The sequence below is a fragment of the Notechis scutatus genome, chromosome 12 (genome assembly GCF_049901735.1).
Source record: "Notechis scutatus isolate UNSWTSFEM ecotype Mainland chromosome 12, rNotScu1.2, whole genome shotgun sequence".
Classification (NCBI taxonomy): Eukaryota; Metazoa; Chordata; class Lepidosauria; order Squamata; family Elapidae; genus Notechis; species Notechis scutatus.
This window is the reverse complement of record NC_142020.1, coordinates 1,621,457-1,641,739: the sequence shown is the minus strand read 5'-3', so window position 1 is coordinate 1,641,739 and position 20,283 is coordinate 1,621,457. Positions and strand designations below refer to the sequence as shown.

Genomic DNA, 20,283 nt, shown 5'->3' with positions numbered 1-20,283 from the left:
GTAGTCACAGTAGTAGCAATATAGTGTTACTCAGAACAGGACGCAGCTACAAGCATCTACTATTAAGATCCAGGGGCTGCTGACAGCAAATAAATGAGCAGGGCTGCAAACGTGTCTAAAACGGAAGCCCTACAGTCTTGAAATGAAGACAGGGTGACAAGTGGAGTCTTCCTCAAAACGCTTATTCCCTCCCTCTAGCCAACTAGAAGGGAGGAAGAGGAGGACTGTTGGGTCTTTAGTGCTCTTCCAGTTGGGTTATTTTGTTGCCGCTGTTTCCTTACCCAGCTAGGTAACCTCATCAGTGCTAATGAGCGTGGGGTTTGCTCTCGTTTATTATATACAAGTGACTTTCCTGTCAGCGTGGATAGGAGTGTTCCTGGTGGTTCCTTGATTATGCTGCTGTTTGATAGTTCGCCTGAATTGGTAGCTCCTTGACTCTGGGGTGTAGTTTACTGCTTGATTGTTGGTCTAGTATTACTTTTCTGGCTGCTTATTTGACTGCTATTATTACAGGTAGTTCCTGACAAGAAACTGTTTGTTAAGTATCAGTAATCACAACATTAGTTTTCTAAGAGTGATTCTTGAGTTGCGATACCAACAGCATCATTGATTAGGAGATGTAAGAGAAATTGACCACACATGATTTCCTGCATTTGGATGAAGCCACATCTGATGTAAAAGCCTAACTAGACTTAGGTTAATTCTGTAAACTCTTCAGTTAAGAATGTATGGTTCCAAGACTGAATTCTGGAATGATGCAGAATACATGATTCTGGGTGAGATGGATTGATATTTTCACTCTTTTAGCATTGGATCAGTTCTGGCACATGTATCTGGCAGCTTGGTTGCTTCCTCCCTTTCCCAGATACTTGCTAACAGACATTCTGGAGTTCGACCAGTCTAGCAGCTGGGTGGTTTCTTAACCATGTAAGCAGCTGATCAGTTGGCTTTTCTGTATTTGCTGGGGAAAGCCTCTTCATATTTACAGAAGAGGTTTCTGTATGCTGATGCGTCTCTTTCTCTTTTGATCTTGCAATAGGCACACCTTATTTGTACTCTTAGCGATTACAAAAATATGCGGGGAACTTCCTTGGTGTTTTAACAATTTGACTGTTTCCAAAATAGCATATTATGGATGCTTGTGCAAGTCAACCACTTGTATGAGTTTGAGACTGAAAGTTACATGCTTTTCTGATTAGTCATTCTTAGAGGGAAAGAATTCTCTGTCTTTTACCCTTGCAATGTAGCCTGTGCTCTTCTTCTTCCCAACATGTTTCTTCAGATACGTTCTCCTGGGTTTCAGTGGGTTGCTTTCAGGACTCTGTGCTTGTGATTGTACCCTTGGATAACACTCCAAAGTATGCTTCCTACACATAAAATTAGATCTGTTGGCTTCCTAACTAAACATACATCATGCAAAATGTTTTTTGAAAGAATGGCGGTGCTTCCAGAATCACAAGAGAACTCTGCATTGCCTTGTGAGATTAACCTAAAGAGCTTGGCCACCAGAAAAACTTGTTTTTAATGAACTGCCAGCGAGATTATTGAGATGTTCTTTTGCTCTCATACAGATGGAATTTGACGTCTGTACGTCAGTTCTTATAAACATTTTCATTCCAAAACAGGTTTTACATATTTTTGAAAGAGGTTAGAGTCTGAGAGAGATTATTTCTGAGAAATTTAACTTTGGGTTAAACCTTCTGGGGAAGAGGAGGACAGTGGATGTCCTCAGAGCCAAGCCAAAGGTTACTTTGTTGTATTGAGCTCTGAAGAGAGACCTAACTTACTTTCCAGAAAAGTTATAATGGCTGTATTTCGTTCTATCACAATCCAGCCAGTGTCGTAATTCAATGGCAGCATTGTATTATTTGATAATAATCTTTTGTGAGGCTTGTCTCCCTTTTGAGAATTACACTTTCTATAGTCTAATTTTGCATTGCAGGATATTTGCTAACCAATACTCTTGAGGGGAAAAGTAGTGGGAGGTCATAAAATCTAGCACACGTGGTGATGGCTGATAGCAGTCCCTCGGCTTCCTCCGGGATCAGATGCAGCAGTGAGTTGATCAGAGGCACTGATGGAGTCAGTGAAGGAATCGGGTGGGAAGCTTCCCACTTCCCAGACTGTACCCTCCCTCAAAAAAGGGTTAACCGTCTGCCATATTCAGTTACTTAAACTGAATATGGCAGGCTGTTGTGGTTCACCGGCAGCAGGTGTGGACAGCTGAGGTCTCTGAGAGCGAGGACTGAGGGGATGAGGGGCCTGCATGTGATGCAGGGCTGGGGCCAGGACTATCAGTGCTGCCTTCGGAGCTTGTGGAGTCTGGCAGCACTGATGCAGAGGACCCTGAGGAGCCTGTGCCTAGTGCGTGTGTGCGCAGGGCTGCTCAAAGGAAAGAGCAACTGCAGCAGCACGGGAGACTCGGGAGTAAGGCTGCAAGGTGATGGCGCCTCTCATAAGGGATAAAAGCCAGCCCTCAGGGGTTGGGTTCTTTGCAGGAAGCAAAGAAGTTCTTTCAACTCCAAGTTCCTGTGGAAATCCTGTCTATTCTGGTTTGTTTTTGGAGACTTTTGGTTTTGGATATTTCCCTGCAATTAATCTTGTGTTCTTGGCAGCCTTTCACAACCTTGAAAGGGCTTGCTCTTATCTGGGACAATTAATTTTAATGACTCTTTGCTGTGAATGAACAGAATTCACAGAGTCTCATTAAAAAGGTTTGCTTTTATATGTATTTTGTGTTTATTTTATTTGAATAAGGCTTGGGTCAGAACACAGACAGTTAACACTTTTTTGAGGGAGGGTATCATGTTGCCTTCCTTAAGTTAGGTCTGTTGGGCCCTGTCATGAAGAAACCCACCCCATGATCTGGCCACTTTCTCCCAATCTTCAGTCTTCCCTTTTTATGGATGATTGTCAAGAAGGTAACAGGGCATCAGCCACATAGGATGCTAGAACAGGGGTATTGTGTAGATTCCTATCAGTCCAGATTCAGGCATGGTCAGGGCATTAAAAGGACAGGATTGCTCTAAGCAGTTTTTGCCAGGACCTCAATTTTGAGTTGTGTGCAACACCTGGTCCTATTACGCTTCTGAGCAGTGTTCATAACTATCAACTGTAGTAGCCTTGTGGGTCACTTGCAACGGCTGGAGGCTGGAAGCACTGAGTTATGGTGGTTCCATGCCTACCTGAGCAAGCGGTTTCAGTCAGTAGTCACAGGAAGGATATGCTATAATCTTTGATTTCTCAGGGGGGTAGGGGAGGGGTTCCATAGGACTCAGTACTTCCTCATACAATTGAACATCTGCATGAAACCTGTTGGGAGGGGTCACCTTGTGGCACAGCATTTAGAATGCAGTATCGCAGACAAGCTCTGCCCACGGCCCGGGGTTCAACCCTGACAGGGCTCAAGGTTGACTCAGCAGCCTTCCACCTTTCTGAGATCAGTAAAATGGGGACCCAGATTGTTGAGGGCAATATGCAAATAATGCCAAGACTGTAAACCACCCAGAGAATGCTGTGAAGCGCTAGGGGTCGGTATATAAGTCTAACTGCTGTTGCTATATGGGGTGACATTAGTATGCTGATGCTGTCCAGCTATACATTGCCAGTCCAGGTCAAACTGGACCTGCTGTAGAAATCCCCAACTGGAGACTGTCAGGGTCTGAATGAAATTGCTGTGTATCAACAAACATCTCAGCAAACAGATAACATCATTCCCTGGAGTTACTCTAGATAGGGGAGGAAAAATGGTTCATGACTTTGGGTACCTCTGGATTTGCGGCTCCCTTTCAAGCAACAGGTGGGAGCTGCAGACTAGCTGAATGAAACTCTTCCGCAAGAGTTTTTCCACAAGCGTTCTGCCACCATCACCCTGTTACTACCATGTACAAGAATTTAGGAATACAGTGCCTTTGAACACAAACTTAGGACGATGGGTCCTTCTGCCAGGAATATTCACCTTTGGTTCTTCTCCCAGCTGTCATGGTTCAGCAGTGAATTTTAGCGAAGGAGTTGACATTAAACAATTGGAAACCTGAAACCCATAATTCTTTTATGGGTACCATACATACATTGACTTGATTTGTTATAATATAAACTTGAAAATGAAATAAAAGCTTCTGCTGTGCTTGATATATATCATTTAAGGACAGGGTGCTGACATTTTAAAACACTCCACTGAACCAGAAATACTTTGCTGGGAGTTCTCAATTTTAAACGGCAAAAAGATGGAATTACTGAAAAAAACTCCAAAGTGCTAATATGGTTGAATTTTTAAATTTAAGTTTCTGTAATGGGCAGTGGAGGAGAGAGAAAAAAACACTCAGCCTGGAAACAAGGAGCACAAGTGGAATTCAGAGGCTTCTCTGAAAATCTGCTGGTTCCCAGGGAAATTGCAAAGTCTGTACATAAACAACTTTAGTTGGAGCTATCTGGAAAGTTAATAGAAAGAAAAATATTCTCTTGATTAAGTGACACAAGATAAAGATTTTGCAGAATCTGTTGTTTATGTATCATCTGTGATAGAAGCATATTTCTAGTTAAAATATATCTTTGGTCTATCCTACTTACATTATCCTTAATATGTGTACAAAAATGCTCAATGACTTTTTCTTCTTTTACAGAGCTGAGAAAACGGAAGTCCTCAGTGATGACCTGCTACAGGTAATTGATTAATGGTTGTGTTTAAATTCTTGTAATAAGGCTGCCTTTGGGGATTTTGATTGCTGCTTTTCGAAATGTTGAGTGGGAAAAGCAAATATGTCATTTCAAGACCGAAGAGGCTTTTTTCAAATTGCCCACCAGTGGAAACAGGGTTCAAAAATGTTAGTCTAAAGCTGGTGAGAAAGTGAGAAATATCTTTTTTGAATCTCATCAACTTATTGTAGAGTGAAATATTTTGGTGCTATTGGAGCATGAAGGTATGTATGTCTCTACCCATTTGGGAAAAATGCATTTGCAGATGTATGTTGCAGTGAGCAACTTGAAATTTTGTTCTTCAGTGTATGTTTTTTTCCTTTCAAAAATGTACTTGTGTGTTCCCCAGAGGAAGGTTGTATCATAAATATTGTTCTTCTTTTCTTTTTATCCTCTCATTTACCACTTCTCATTTTCCACTTAACCTTGACCAGGATTTAAGATGTAGACTCATTACAATGCCAATACAATACAGTTCTAAGTAATACACCCATAGGAAGCAGAACTCTGAGGCAGATAGATTCCTGAAAGAACAATTTATTAGATACATCATATTGGCACAATTGATGAAACTTTGAAAGTTCCCGCGGTTTTCACCAGATTAAAAAGTGAAAGTTTCCCCTTCTCCCAAGTCATCAGTCCCATTGTCCAAACAGAGGTGCTGGCCCGTTGCTTAGTTACTCCACTCCTCCTCTCCCCAGCAGCCTGTTGGAATGTCCTTGGTTGCCACAGGAAAACCTTCTGTTTTGACTACAAACCCCCGCTATCTCTCCCCCCCCCCCCGCCTTGTCCTTTCCTTCTTCCTTGTGGCAACCCTGAAACCTCAAAGATGGCCTCAGCCAGGTTCGCTTCAGGATTGACAATTCCTTTTTCTGGATAAGTAGCAAAATGTGATATATAAAAAATGTACAAGTAAGTAATAGTGAACCAAAGAAATTACAGGTGGACCTTGTTTAACAATTACTTGCTGAATGAGCACTGAATGAGTGGTAGTTATGACTTGTCCTTATTTACAGCTGTCGCAACTTCTTTGTAGTCATAACATCCTGCAACCTTCTTTGCTTGCTTCCAACAATCCAACAAAATCAAAGGGGAAAGCCAACAGGAAGTCACAAATAGTTCTTTCTGCTACTTTTCGTTTTCAGCTCACACTCCTCTGGCACTCATTTATTCTTTATCTCTTCACTGGTTTTTCTTGACATGCCCAACTCTGACTTTAATATCGTAACTAGGTAGAATCATATCTTTATAGGCAGCTATTTTTGTTTATTTGAACAACACATATTTCACAGAAAAGAGCAAACTACCTTTCTGCTAGCACCTGCACATCTTCAGAATTCTTCATTTATTTTCTCACCATAATAAAACTTCTGCCAACATGCAGAACAATTGCCTAATTAACAACCTGTTTACACCTAAAATCCACGCACGCAGACCAGATCCTAAATTTCCCAAGCAACCACCCAACTGCACACAAAGACGAGCTACATCCAGACCCTTTTCAAAAGTGGCAGGACACAGTGCAGCACCAAGTCATTAAGAAAATCAGAAGAGAAACACCTTTTGATGTTTTCCTCCACAATGACTATCCCAAAAAGTTTCATAATCCAATCCTTGTCATCCAAACCCCGACAAATTACACAGCCGAGCACAACACAAAATACAAGTCCTGCCACACATCAAAGGAACATCCGAAATGGCTGCCAGAATATTGCAGCCTGCAAACCCACATTGACACTCAAAAAAGGGCTACCTCAAGTCAAAGACAAAACAGTACAGGAGGAAGACAACAGCAACGTAGTATACAAAATCAATTGCAATAACTGTAACCAGTTCTATGTGGGACAAATAGGAAGGCAATTGAAAACAAGGGTTCATGAACATCAACTAGCAGTTAAACGCCACAACCAAAAATTCCTGATCTCAAAACACACTGATAATAAACACCACCAGTTTGATTTGACCAGCCATGCCAACACCTGCCACACACGTGAATTTATGGAAGCCTGGCATTCTACCAAAGTTGAACACTACCAAAGTATATTTATCCAGTATATATGTTTTCTTAAGTTTTCACGGGTACTTACATGTATGGTATTCAGCTTTGTTCGGTTATTTTCCCACGTCATTGTAGTTGTGCTTTTAAAGTTGTAGCAATGTTTCGGCAGAATCTCATCTGCCATCATCAGGCTTCTGAAGCCTGATGATGGCAGATGAGATTCTGCCGAAACGTTGCTACAACTTTAAAAGCACAACTACAATGACGTGGGAAAATACCCGAACAAAGCTGAATACCATACATCCAGTATATATGTATGTATTCATACGCTGGATCTAGATCAAGACCATTCAAACATCCAAACAGCAAGAGAATCAATCAGTTGTTCAGAATTTAAATATAGCTCCAAACGAACAATCCATCACACGACCAACTGGCCACACTGGCACACAAGACATTTATTTATAAGCTAGGAATAGGACAAGAAAATCCTGCTGATGCTGTTACCTAGTCTGGTAATGAAACGTCCGGAAGCTAAATTAAAACAAGCTTGGAGAGCAAACCACTGCCAAAATCTAAAACCTGAGCTTACAAGTATTTTCTGTTATTTCAAAAATCATCTAATTGCTGTAGTTTATCACCATTACTTGTTGAGTTGCCATTGTTCATTTTTCCTGTCGAACTCAACTGTATTGGTTTTTCATATATTAATGCTGATCCATACTCCTTATTCTACGTAATATTCCCTGCAAACCATTTAGATCCTCAACCCATAGCATAGAATCAGCTGCATGCATACAAGAGTACACACCTATTTGCATCCCCAACCAGTCTGTTTCTTGTGTCATCATAAGCATGTATTAAACAAGTATTTATGTAGAATTTATTATAAATCTGTAAATAAATTAGACAACCAAGAGAACATCAGAGATCCTTGCCTTATTCCTTGCTCAATGCTGAACTATTTTTGAAACATTCCACCTATTCCCACACAAATTTTCTTTCCATCACATTCCATTCTTGCTCCATTCAGCAAAGAACTTTCAACTATATTTTACATAATTCAAACGCATTCACTTTATTATATGCTGTCTCTAAGTCAGAAAAGGTCCAGTAAACTTTCTTTCGCATACTAGCATTTTCCTCAGCAATTCACTGAAGAGCAAAAATCCACAATATTCTTTCCAAATGTTGCCCATTGCATAAGGGCACAACGTTTCCTGTTTCAATCACCTCTCATTACCTTATGATTAGATACATCAGTCTGAGATATTATTCCATATCTAACCTCGCAGTCATGCAGATTTGAATAGAATATAAATGTGAGCTGAGATTCAGGAAATGCAGAAACCTTTATCAAGTCCAAACTTCCATGCGTTCCCTTTCATGCACGCCAAAATCTCCAAGATGCATCTAAGGTTCTGCTGAGAACTAGCTGAACTTTGGAAAGGAAGAGTTGATGGGCAGAGCTTCCTTTACAGTCCCGCCAGTTGTGGTTGCACATAGAGGGTGACTTTCTCCCACACCTCAGATATTGCTGCAGATTCTGGATATTGTCTTTACTGGCACTCAGATTTTTCACTCTTTCTTCTAAAAGACAATCGAGGTAGCAACTCCTTCTGGAAAACCTGTCATGTACCTGTCTGCCCATAACCAGAAATGTGAATAAGCATGCATTTATATTTTTCATATTGTCCGAATAAAATCAGCACTAAGAAACTGTTCCAGTAGCAGTACCAAATATATGAGAGGCCGAGGCATATATTTGGTAGGATTTTAATTGGGGATTAAAGCATTAATCACTTCTGTTATATTTCTTAAGTATTTCCATGCAGTAGAAAGAGAAGGCAAGCTTCTTTTAAGACTCCAGGATCATCAAGTTCCACACTGACAATTCTCTTCTATTTATTCATTGCATTTATTTACTTACTAGATTCCACATTACAAATTTGGGGATGTTTACTTTATAAGCATGAAGTGAAAGCGTTAAGCTCTTTTCTTTAAATAATGTTACATTTCAGCTTTCCTTTGTGTATTTAAGTTAGGTTATGGTCTACCCAAATCAGAGGAGCAGGGGAAAAATAACAACAATGTCAATGTCCCTGTTTAAATATCTGCATTTTTTCTCAAGTCTTCCCTGCATTCTCCTGTTTTGTTGCCTTGGTAATCCCAAGAAATATTTGGAGGCGTGGAGATGGAGGGAAGCCAGGAATTCTTCTCTCCAACTATTGGCAAATGTGTTTTGCAGGCATGGCTTTGTTGGTTCTGTGACGCCCAGGCGGAATTGCTTATTCATCCACTTGCTGGGCAGAAACTTCCAAGTTTTGTCTTAGGCCCAACTTCACGCGCTGTGCTTTTTGCCAAATGTTTCTGTTCTTTGGCATATTCTCCCAAGTGTGTTCATCATTTCCAAAGTCCTTTCCAACAGAAAGAAGTATGTCATATGTTTCCGTAAATACAGTTAAATGGCTTATTGCTCTCAAACATAATCTCTGCAAAACAACTCTGACTAAGAGGCCTTGGGAGCTGCAAGGGACCCCTTCCCCCAGGCCAGTTGGGCTCCCCTTCTGGTTCTTTGCTCGTGTATGGAATTGTGCCTCTTTCGGTGACCAGTTCATAATATGGAAGGAATCATTATCATTTTCCTAGCATTATATGCTGACTCGGTAAACCGCTTAGAGAGGGCTGTAAAGCACTATAAAGCTGTATATAAGTCTAAGTGCTATTGCTGTTATCATTCCTGCAGGTGCGGGATGTGCTTTTTGGATTGACAATTTGCTGGTTTGTGACTGCAATAAGAATTTATTGTCTTGGACTGATAAACACCATCTTGCACTAAAGGTCCAATAAAATAAAAGCATTTGTTCAGCAATAATTTTAAATTTTAATTGGAAGCCAAAGTGTCAGAATTAAGTAGTTCGGTAGAGTTTTTTTTTTAACTTGTGGAGTTCCTGGTGCTCTCTAAGCTGGGTCGCTGGCTTGCAGACATTTTATTACCCAACTTGATATCACCCATGCTAATCAGTGTGAAGAACATTGTTGTGCCCTGTGAAGAGGGACAGTTGTGCCGAAGAATGAGGGGTGTTCACTTTAACTTCCTTCTCCAGTGGAGTCCCCTGGTCTTCAACTGAGAGCTGTGGAAGAAGCTGGACAGGAGGCTTGGATCTCACTCCACCTTTCTTTGCGGGAGGGGGGGGCGGGGGAATGACTGTGATCCATTTGCTCCCCCGTTGCAGCATCTGGCTCTGCTAGTGGGGGGGACCCAAAGCTCCAGTTTGGGAGGAGTCTTGCAACACGAGGCCCAGCCCCACCTCACGACCCACAGCCAGTTTCCTCTTCTGCCCGAGCTGCGTTGCTTCCCTGGGCCATAGCTGCATTATCCAGAAGAGTGATTTCCCCGGGGGTGCAGGTGCCCTGGAAGCTTCTCGGAAAGGACCGGCTGGCAGATGGCAGGGCTGAGTCTCCCCATCTCAGCATCCTCAAGCAAGGGCATCACTGAGCTCAGGGGCCAGTGACTTATTTATTTATTTATTTTATTTATTTATTTGATTTGCCAATTGTTTACAAGATAATAAGTATAAGTGTATACATAGTTGTGAATACATGAAATGGGTACATATAAGAAAAATAAAAGAAGAATAAGAGAAACAATAGGACAGGGACGGTAGGCACGTTGGTGCGCTTATGCACGCCCCCTTGTATACTTGTAGCAGTGGCCTGAGTTCCTGAGAAGTTGCCAGGTTTAGAGAGCCCTGTTCTGAGGCAATGTTTTTAAAAAGGCATCGCTTTAAAGTCTTAAGGGGATTCCTATATTGGCAGCTGAACCATAGTTTTTCAGGTTTGTTCAAATGAAAATGTTCCGAAAGGCTTCCATTTCACCTTCCTCACTCATAAAAACATAGCAGGAAAATTAAATGCAATTTATATGTGGAGATTCCCAGCCGAACTTGGTGAATGTGCTTAACTTCTCAGACTTTTGGGCAAAAGTTCCTTTAAGAGAATGTGTGTTGCTTATCAGTTGTGTCTTGCCAACAGCCTCTCTTTTACAGCACGGGTTCTTCTACACAAAGATTTTATTGTATGATTATTGTATGATTCCTCATTCATGTGGTTTTTGGTAGACTCCCATGATAAAGGCCAGATTCATGCATCATGGGAAGCCATAATAATATCATTGGCTGGCATGGATTGTAAAGTAACATGTTGCAGGAATCCTGCCACGGCTAACTGTGAAGTGTGAAAACAGTTCAGTAAGTCACTAAATTAATACAACATGTGAAGCCAGCCCCCTTTTTTACTTAGAATCCTTTCCTCTATTACAGCTTCCATTCCCACCCCACCCCCTCAAGGAAAACTAGGCTGCCAGGAGCCATTCATCTGGAAGCGATCAGTTTCTTAATTAAGAATTTCACCCCTCACCTGGCAGTTCTCAAAGTGCAGGTTCCCATGTATATGTCTATGTTATTTTCCTTTTTTATCTGTGAGTTTACGATATTGATACTGTTCTCAACAGTGTCACAGCTGCCAGTTCTTTAGCTGTTGTTGGCCTTCAAATCCATCCAATTCTTCCCAAAAGCCTAGGTGTCATGTATCAACGTGCTATATATGTGGATCCAAGCAGTATGAGATTTTGTAATTGAGATTTTATGATTTTGTAAATGTACAGTTGTTCTTAGTGCTGTCTAAGATATGGCAGCCAGAGTGCTGATAACCACCGGGACCATCATGGCTGGATTATGCCATAATTTTTCAGTTTTGAATATGTTGTGATCTTCCGTTCTTGTATTCTGCTATCCTCTGATGTTGCCACATCAATTATCCACACTTTCTTCTTTTCAATCATACTTAAATCTAGTTGTGTTACGTAAGTCATTCATAGGTTTTATTGCTATTCACCTTCTCCTCTAACTTCGGTAAAAATTGACCTTGTGATGTTTTCCCTTCAGATGTTTTGAGATTGCACCCAAGAGCCAGATCACTTTTGCTTCTCCATTTTCCAGCCATGTTTTTGTTATTTCCATATTCATATTTTGTTTCTGGTACATTCAATAAGTTCCAATATTTAACATGCACCGTCAGTGCTTGTTCTTGGCTCTTTTACATAAACGGGCAAGGCATGCATTTCATTCTTTGACTGTTTGACATGAAGTAAACCTATGCCTCAATTTTCTGCAGGGCAGGTATTAATCTATCAATATCACTTCAGGGACGTAATGCATCGTGAATAGTCTTTAGCTTTCTGGGTTTTTAGCCCAAACTGTCCAGTTCAGCTTGTGCCCGGTTAATAATTCCAGCAATGTATTGTATTACAGGTATGGCTCAGGTATTATTTACATAATGACCAGTTGATTAATTTAGCAACTTGGTCGTGTCTAGCTTTGTAGTCAGTTTGCGCGATTCAATGCATGGTGGAGAACCTACTTAACACACCTGCTCCTGTTTTTCTTCCAACAACAACTCTTGAGACAGTGGGTGACCCAAAGCCACCCAGCCGGCTTTCATGCCAAAGGACTTACAATTGTTCGTTGAACGACATGCCTTGCTTTATCCTGTCCTGTTTGCTCTCCGGCTAGATCGAGCGGCGTCTGGACAACGTGAGGTCCGTTTGCCACAATTCCTATAAGCGGCTCGTGATGTGCTTGCAAGGACAGTATGGAACCGAGGCTGAAAAGAGACACGTGAGTAGCACCTGCCTGTAGTTTCCCCTTCTCCAGCCCCTCCCTGTTTCCTCTCTTGCCCCTGAATGGCGGAATCGGCCTTGGTGTTCTTTTTTTTTTTATTTACTTCTTTTTGTATTGCTCTAACATGCAAGAAAGAAGAAGAAGCCATCACAAAATACGAAGCCAAAATTAATGAATAGAGAGAGAAACTCCTGAGAAGAGCCTCTGCCATTTCCCAGTTGCTTTGGTTGGGCTCCCAGCTTCCTGCAGGGTGAGCCCTGTAGGCCCTCACCCAGCACAGCCTCTCCTCCACAGAGCGGCTCCCTTCTCACCAGATGGCGGTTCTGGCACCCCGTTTCTGATTCACAGAGCAGCTTGGAGGGCCCAACAGAAAGGCCTGCCTTCCTTTTCACGGCAACCCACGGCTTCCCCAGGAGAGACTGTCAGAGCCTTTGGCAGCATAACTACCTTTATGAGATAACCCAGGAGCAACACACAGCATACAGAGACTTAGACATTAACAGCGGTTTAATATACCACAGGTATATACAGATAATATACACGTGGTAGGCAAAATACCTTGATAAGCAAGCTTTCTTCTTCCTAACACACAGAGAACTTCTGCACTGAATACTGGCCACAAGGAAAGAGAACCATGCCCTCTAATGGCTGCCTTTTATATACACACCTCTTAAGGGGAACTTTACTCTCCAGCCTTAAAGGGAAAGACCCGTACTCTGCTGAATCCCTCTTGTTACATCAGCCAGACTTACATCAGCTTCACAGCACCGTGCAGCTACTCACTGCTGGTCAGTTCTTAAATCCTAATACCTTAACAGAGACTGCAGAACGTGTACTTTTCATGCCCCACGTGGTCTGACCTCCCTGCCTTTCTCAGGCGGACGTTTCTCAAAGTCTCTGTCCAACCATCAGACCTGAGCTTTCCTTCCTGCGTTTGTCCCCTGATTTCTCCCTCAGATGGTGCACATGAGCTGGCAAGTGCCACGTTTCCTCCTGACTGTTAGGAGGTTTGGAAGAGCTAACCTTGCTAGGTGCTGCCTTTCTTTTCCTTTGCAGAAGAAGCTTCCTCTCACGACTTTCGCTCAGAACATGCAGGAAGGTGCCCAGCAGCTCAGCGAGGAAACGCTACTGGGGTAAGAGCTGGACCCCCTTCCCGGATCTGCCCGTCCTCCTCGGCCTCTTCGCAAATTGCGATCGTGCCATCTCTGAGGGCCAGGCTCGCTTTTCCCCTTTCTGCGATGTAAGCTGTCCGCTTCTTAAAAAATTACAAATTGCTGAGGAATCCATCTTATCGTCATGGATTCTTAGAGGAAGAAGCTGTTTCCACGTGGGGTTTAGCAAAATGGCAAGTGGCTCTAAGCATTGCGTTTCCCAAGGACAACAAGGTGCCTCTCCTTTTAAATGAATAAATAAAAATCTGAAATGCCACCAGGCCATCTTTCCTATGGTCATCCCTTCACTTTAGAATGTCCTCTGAGGCCCTTTAGGTGCCCCGCCAGCAAAGACTCTGGATGAAAAAGGGGGGGCAGGGGCTGCCTTACAAGTGGACCTTTCCTCAAGAAATTGGACTGGCGGTCATTGGCTCACATTGTGGGCCCGCTGTTAATAAAACCCGTTCTGTTTGTGTGAGAGTGAAGTTATTGTAAAGTTGCTGGTTATTTACATGGTTTTCCTCCTCCTCTTATTGGTGGTTGCTTTTATATTTATTGTTTTAGTGTTTTCCATTGTAATTTGTGTCATGGAGGTTCAGCCCAGCCGGAAAAGCAGCTCAGCAGTCATAAGAGCATGACTGCATTCCCACTCACAGTAGTAATACTATTACTAAATTTGCAGATGATAGAACAGTGGTGGGACTTATCTCCAGGGGGCATGACTCTGCCTACCAAGATGAGGTGGACCAGTTGCTTTCGTGGTGTGGAGACAATAACTTGGTCCTCAACACCAATAAGACCAAGGAGCTTATAGTGGACTATAGAAGGAACAGATCAGACCTCCAGCCCTTGCTTATCAATGGAGACCGAGGGGAGCAAGTGGCCAGTTTTAAGTTTCTGGGTGTTACCCTAAAAGAGGACCTGACCTGGGCTGCTCACATTGCAGCCCTGGTCAAAAGGGCCCAGCAGAGATTATACTACCTGAAACTTCTCAGGAAACAACAACAGAATGAACAACTGCTGGTGACCTTCTACCGCTGCACCACAGAGAGTATCTTAACTTACTGAACCTCTGTATGGTTTGCCAATTGCACAGGGGCAGATAGGAAAGCCCTCCAGAAGGTTAACATCATTGCCCAGAGGATCATGGGTTGCCCTCTCCCCTCTTTGGAAAAGCTTTAGAGCTCCCGCTGCCTTAAGAAAGTTCAAAACCTTCTCAAAGATCCATCTCATCCTGGGAACCCCTTTTTTTGAACTATTACCATCTGGCAGACGGTACAGAATAATAAAAACAAGGACAAATAGGCTGAAAAACAGCTTCTATCCCAGGGCAGTGACTCTATTGAATTCTGCTGTATAGTGCAGTGTTGGTGCAGTGTCGAGGGGGTGTGTGTGGTTCAATATGTGGAGTGTGAAGGATGTGTGTTTGTGTTTATTTTCATGGCCATGATGTTTGATTTCATTGTACGAGGTGCAATGACCATAAAGGAAACGAAACTAAAGTGAACAACCCTGAGGGTCTTTCTCTTTGCTAAACAGCAGCCCAATTTTCTCTTGTCTCTATACAGGTAGTCCTCAACTTACAACCGCAATTGAGCCCAGAATTTCTTTTGCTAAGCAAGACAGTTGTTAAGTGAGTTTTGCCCCATTTTATAACCTTTCTTGCCACAGTTGTTAAGTGAATCTATCACTGCAGTTGTTAAGTTAGTAACCCGGTTGTTAAATGAATCTGGCTCCCCCATTGACTTTGCTTGTCAGAAGGTCACAAAAGGGGATCACATGACCCCTGGGACACTGCAGTCGTTATAAATATGAGCCAGTTGCCAAGCATCTTAATTGGATCGTGTGGCCATGGGGATGCTACAACAGTGATAAGTGTAAAAAAATCATCATACATCACTTTTTTCAGACTATAACTTCAGTCACCAAATGAACTGTTGTAAGTCGAGAACTACCTGTATTCTGCACACTTTTGAAACCCAGAGGGTCAGAAACGGCTTCATCTTTTGTACCCCTACAGCCATCCCCTTGGGATGATTCCAGCTGGAGAGAGAAGCTGGGTTAGCACAGAGTCTGGATGGCTCCTTTAACCCTCTCTTGGAGTTGCCTTTTTCCACAGGCACCTGTTAGAATGAAGGCTCTCCCTCCCATCCATTAACACCTTCCTGAGCTCCTTGAGAAACGGTTGGAGAATTGTAACACGTTGAGGTGCTTTATTTTGCCGGGGGAAATGGCTCCTTCCACTCCTTTGAGCAAACCAAATGAAGCCAATGATGGTTTTCTTCGCTTGTAGGAAAATGCTGGAGACTTGTGGAGAAGCGGAGAACAAACTTGCAATGGAACTCTCTCACCACGAGATGCAGGTTGAAAAAGATGTTTTGGAACCACTGAATCAACTCAGCGAGGTAAGTGGCTGCAGCTGTCACCATTGATCCTGACCCGCTTTCTTATCAGGAAGAAATGAAAATGAAATGAAAGCAGCAACGTTCAGTGGGGTTTGGATAAATATAATGGTTGTATAATTAGTGTCAAATGTTGGTTTCCTGTTGTCTCTGCTTGCAGATGGAAATCCCCAATATTCAGAAACAGAGGAAGCAGCTTGCTAAGCTGGTCCTAGACTGGGATTCTGCAAGAGCTCGGTAAAGTACAACTCTCCTGTTCCTTTTTGTGCTCAGGAAGTATCGGTCCCCTTCCTTGCAAGCACCTCTGCTCCAGAGTTGATCTGAGGGGTCCTTGATGCTCTCTGAGCTTGGCTGCTTTCTTGCAGATGTTTCATTACCCAAACTGGGTAACATCATCAGCGCACCTAATTTGGGTAATGAAACATCTGCAAGAAAGCAGCCAAGCCCAGAGAAACCAAGGACCCCTCATTTCAACCGTGAGCTACAGATATTCTCCTTTATCAGTACTATAGTTGATCTCCAGCCTTCCAGAGTTTGTCATCCACTCAGTACCTTGGAAGGGGAGAGAGTCTGCCGTGTCTCCTCACTTAGCTCAGCTGCCCTGGAGATTATCAGCTCCCACCCAGAGTTGAAGTATCTATCGGCATGCTTGTGGAATGAGTAAAAGAAGGTATGCCAGTGGGATGGATTTTACACAAATATAACCAATGTTGTTCACTAGGACAGCATCAACTCTCCCGTAACGTAGTAATCTGGCACAGAAGACAGAATTGAATTGAATTCTTTAGCGTCGTTGTACATATATACACAGTATACATACAACGAAATTCACATAACACCAAGACACCCGACTCAATATGCGCACACACATGGCAATCCCCAAACACCTCAGTAGGTAGCCTTCTGCTCAGGTAGCCAAGTGGAGAAGAACCTATGGGCTCCCAACTGAATTCCAGTCCCCACAAGCCCTCATCCGTCAGCCATACCATCTCTGTGCCAGAGTGCAATAGAATGGATCCTCTACTTTCAGTGATGTTGTCATGCTTCGAATAGGAGCCCATGTACGTCAAGATAGTGTGGCTTTCTAGGTCCCATATCTATCTGGCATGCAATTGGCATGACATGTTTACTTAGTTGGAGTTACACACCAGACATCTTCCCCATAAGTTCTGTCTTGAGGATATATTCAGCTCATGGACACTATTTCTTCATTTCCTGCTTGCCTCTTCATAATTAGTTTCATTTGAATATCCTGTTCTGCAAAAGATACTGCTCTGCACGGAGAACAAAGCTTCACTATAGAAGAACAGGATTTGGGCATGGTGGTTAGGAAGACCATTGATCCTTCATAAGTGTTCACCCCCCCTGGAATTTTTTCTGGATGTTTGCTTTCTTTTATACAGGTGGAACCAGGCCCACAAAACCTCAGCTACTAACTTCCAAGGGCTCCCATCTAAGATAGATTCCCTCAAGGAGGAGATGGATGAAGCTGGAAATAAAGTAGAGCAATGCAAGGTGTGTTCTTAAGTGAATTCTTGCTCCAATCTCTGATGGAGAATTGATGGGTGCTTGGAGAAGTTTTACATTTCCCTGCCTAATAAAATGGTGATTCTTAATCATCCAGGTCATGGTTGTCCCAAAGGTGCTTTTTCCAAAAAGCAACTGGACTATCTTGAGAGTTTTTTTCCCTTGAAAACATTTCAAAGGAACTGAAACTTCAAAGCAACTGAAACTTAGAAATGAAGAAGCTTCTTGGAAACATTGTCAAAGGGGGAAAACCCCCCAAGAAAGTCCAGTTACCTTTGGGACTCCCTAGTAAAAACACCCAGGACAGAAGGTCATGCTCTTGGTTTTCAGGAGAAGTGTCACCAACAGGATTTTTCATCTCGAGCTTATTTACTGAAGTCTTTTATGCCTTTCACAGCAGCCTAACAGGTGAATTTCATTCAGGTCGGAGGAAGAGGTTCCTTGCCTTACTAACACCAGCTCTGGTTTCCTAGGAAACTCATTTCAAAGTGAAGATAACTGTTCTTGGTCTCCTGAACACAGTCTCTAGAATAGTGTTCCTTAATCTTAGCAATTTTAAGACTTGGGATTCCTAAAAGTCCACACACATCTTAAAGAATTAATAAACTATTTATTCTAAGAATAATGAATCTTAAAGCATTCTGAGAGCTGAAGTCCAAGCATCTTAAAGTTGCTGAGAAACCCTGCTTTAGAACTAGTATGAAGTGCATATCAAGGTTGGAAGTTGGAAGACAAAGATTATGAATATTTATTTGTATTATTATCGTTAGCATCATGTAAAAAAGTATATTGACCCAGTATATTGTACACAACATAAGTAAGGTTGTTAAAGGAAAACTACAAATAAAACATGTACGTATGCATGTATGTTGGAAGCAGCTTTTCAATCAAGCTGAGTTATACCGCCCAGAGCCCCCCACCCTTGAAGGGAGATGGGCTGTCCAGAAAGAATGAAATATAAATAAACAAAAACACCCCCATTAGTCCTTCTGCCTACTTAGGTTTGCTGTCCAAAGTTTATTTGAATTGCTGGAATTGGATGCTCAATTCTCCTCTTAACTTCCTTCAGAGCTGCTTTTTTATATAGTTCTCCCAGAATTGGACTCGCCCTCAGTTAAGAGTGACATTGGTCATCCGCTCAGTTTTTACACGTCTCTCCCCAAAAGAGACAAGTCAGGCGATGGATGGATCTGTGAAGGCAACTGAATGGCTCCAAGTCTGCCAAATGTGAATTGCTTGGCAAATGTCCCCTCTTGATACCAACGATTCCTTTTGGAATCTAAGCAGCTGCAAACATTGCTTTGATAATTGGAATCCAGGGAGGGGTAAGAATCTTACAGTGACAACCAAGCTGTCCGTGGATCATAAAAGAGCCAAACAGCCTTAAAATTAGAAACTACACCCACAGCAGTGATCAAGAGTAGCCAATCTACTCTATCGAACAAAGCCAGTGTTCTTGAGTTTGATTCAACACATTACCATTAAAGTCTCCAATGTATTTCTCCATGAAACGGAGGGTAGACAAGCCATTTGTCCAGATGAAGAAAAAATACAGTGGCTAGCAACAAAGATACAAATATGAACCATTTTGAATTTTCAATATTTCTGCATAAATATGACCTAGAACATGGTCTGTCGTCCACACAAGTCCTAAAACTAGGTAAAGAGAACCCAGATAAATGAGTTAAAAATGTTCACCTGTTCATTCATTTCTTGAGGAAAATGATTCAGAAGTACGTATTTGTGTTTGGCAAAAGTACGTGAACCTCTCTAGGATTACCAGTTTATTTGAAGAGGAAGTTGGAGTCAGGGACGTTCAGTCAATAGGATAATAATGAGGTGTGAATGTGAGAGTTCTGGATATTCACTATCAAAGTCTGATCTTTACAACATGACTGTGTGGAAGTGTGTCATGGTGTAATGGAATGTGAGAATGACCTTGAGGGAAGAGGGGAAGAGTTGCTGCCCAGAGAATGATCAGACAAAGAAAGGGAGGGGCAAGTGGCTTAACAGCCAGAGAAAGGGAAAGAGAAAGGAAGGATCCACCCTAATTGATTGGGCCATGAAAAGAGATGGTAGGAGAGTTGTACTTTCAGATTGGCAAGATTCTGTTAATTATAGCTTTACAGTAAAGTAGAATTAGCCCATCTGGTTGTGTTTCCTGCCTGGCTTACCTGGAAAGGGCTGACACATGGCTTGAACTAAGGAGATTTCTGAGGACCTTTTGAAAAACAGTTGTTGATGCTCACCAGGCTGGAAAAAATTACAATATTATTTCCAACGAGTTTGGACTCCACCAATCCATTGTTGGGCAGATTATGTATAAATAGAGGCAATTCAATACCTTCCCCAGGAATGGTCAACCAACCAAGATCACACCAAGAGCAAGATGGTAGTACTCCAGAAGATCTCAAACCCAGGGTAACTTTATAAGGAACCAAAGGCCTCTCTTGAGCTGGTGACTGTCAGTGTTTATGACACCACCATCAGGAGAATGCTAAACAACTGGGGGGGGGGGTCAAGGTTGCAAGGAGGAAGCCATGCCCCTCCAAAAGGATATTGCTGCTCATCTACAGTTTGCAGAAGGCCATGTGGATGATCTAGAAGGCTATTGGAAGACTGCTCTGTAGGCGGTTGAGACCCAAAATACACATTTAGTTGTTGAATGGCAAATCTCCACATTCCAAGATAAGAGCCTTATCTCAACTGTAAAATGTGATGGTGGCAGCATGTGTTCTGCTTTCTGTGTCAAGGACGCTAGAGAACTGTAAAATGTCACCAAACGCTAGAGGAAATGTCATAGAGAACTGTAATTTGAAGCTCAAGAG

The 20,283-nt window shown here is 42.4% G+C and overlaps 1 protein-coding gene across 1 annotated transcript in view; it reads left to right on the top strand.

Moving 5' to 3' along the window:
• ARHGAP17 (Rho GTPase activating protein 17) overlaps positions 1–20,283 on the top strand; it is a 71,770-nt gene that overhangs the window by 24,739 nt on the left and 26,748 nt on the right. Inside the window, 6 exon segments of the mRNA XM_087973097.1 lie at positions 4,623–4,662; positions 12,268–12,372; positions 13,432–13,508; positions 15,820–15,931; positions 16,089–16,165; positions 17,332–17,443. Of these exon segments, the coding sequence (XP_087829223.1) occupies positions 4,623–4,662; positions 12,268–12,372; positions 13,432–13,508; positions 15,820–15,931; positions 16,089–16,165; positions 17,332–17,443 (523 nt within the window).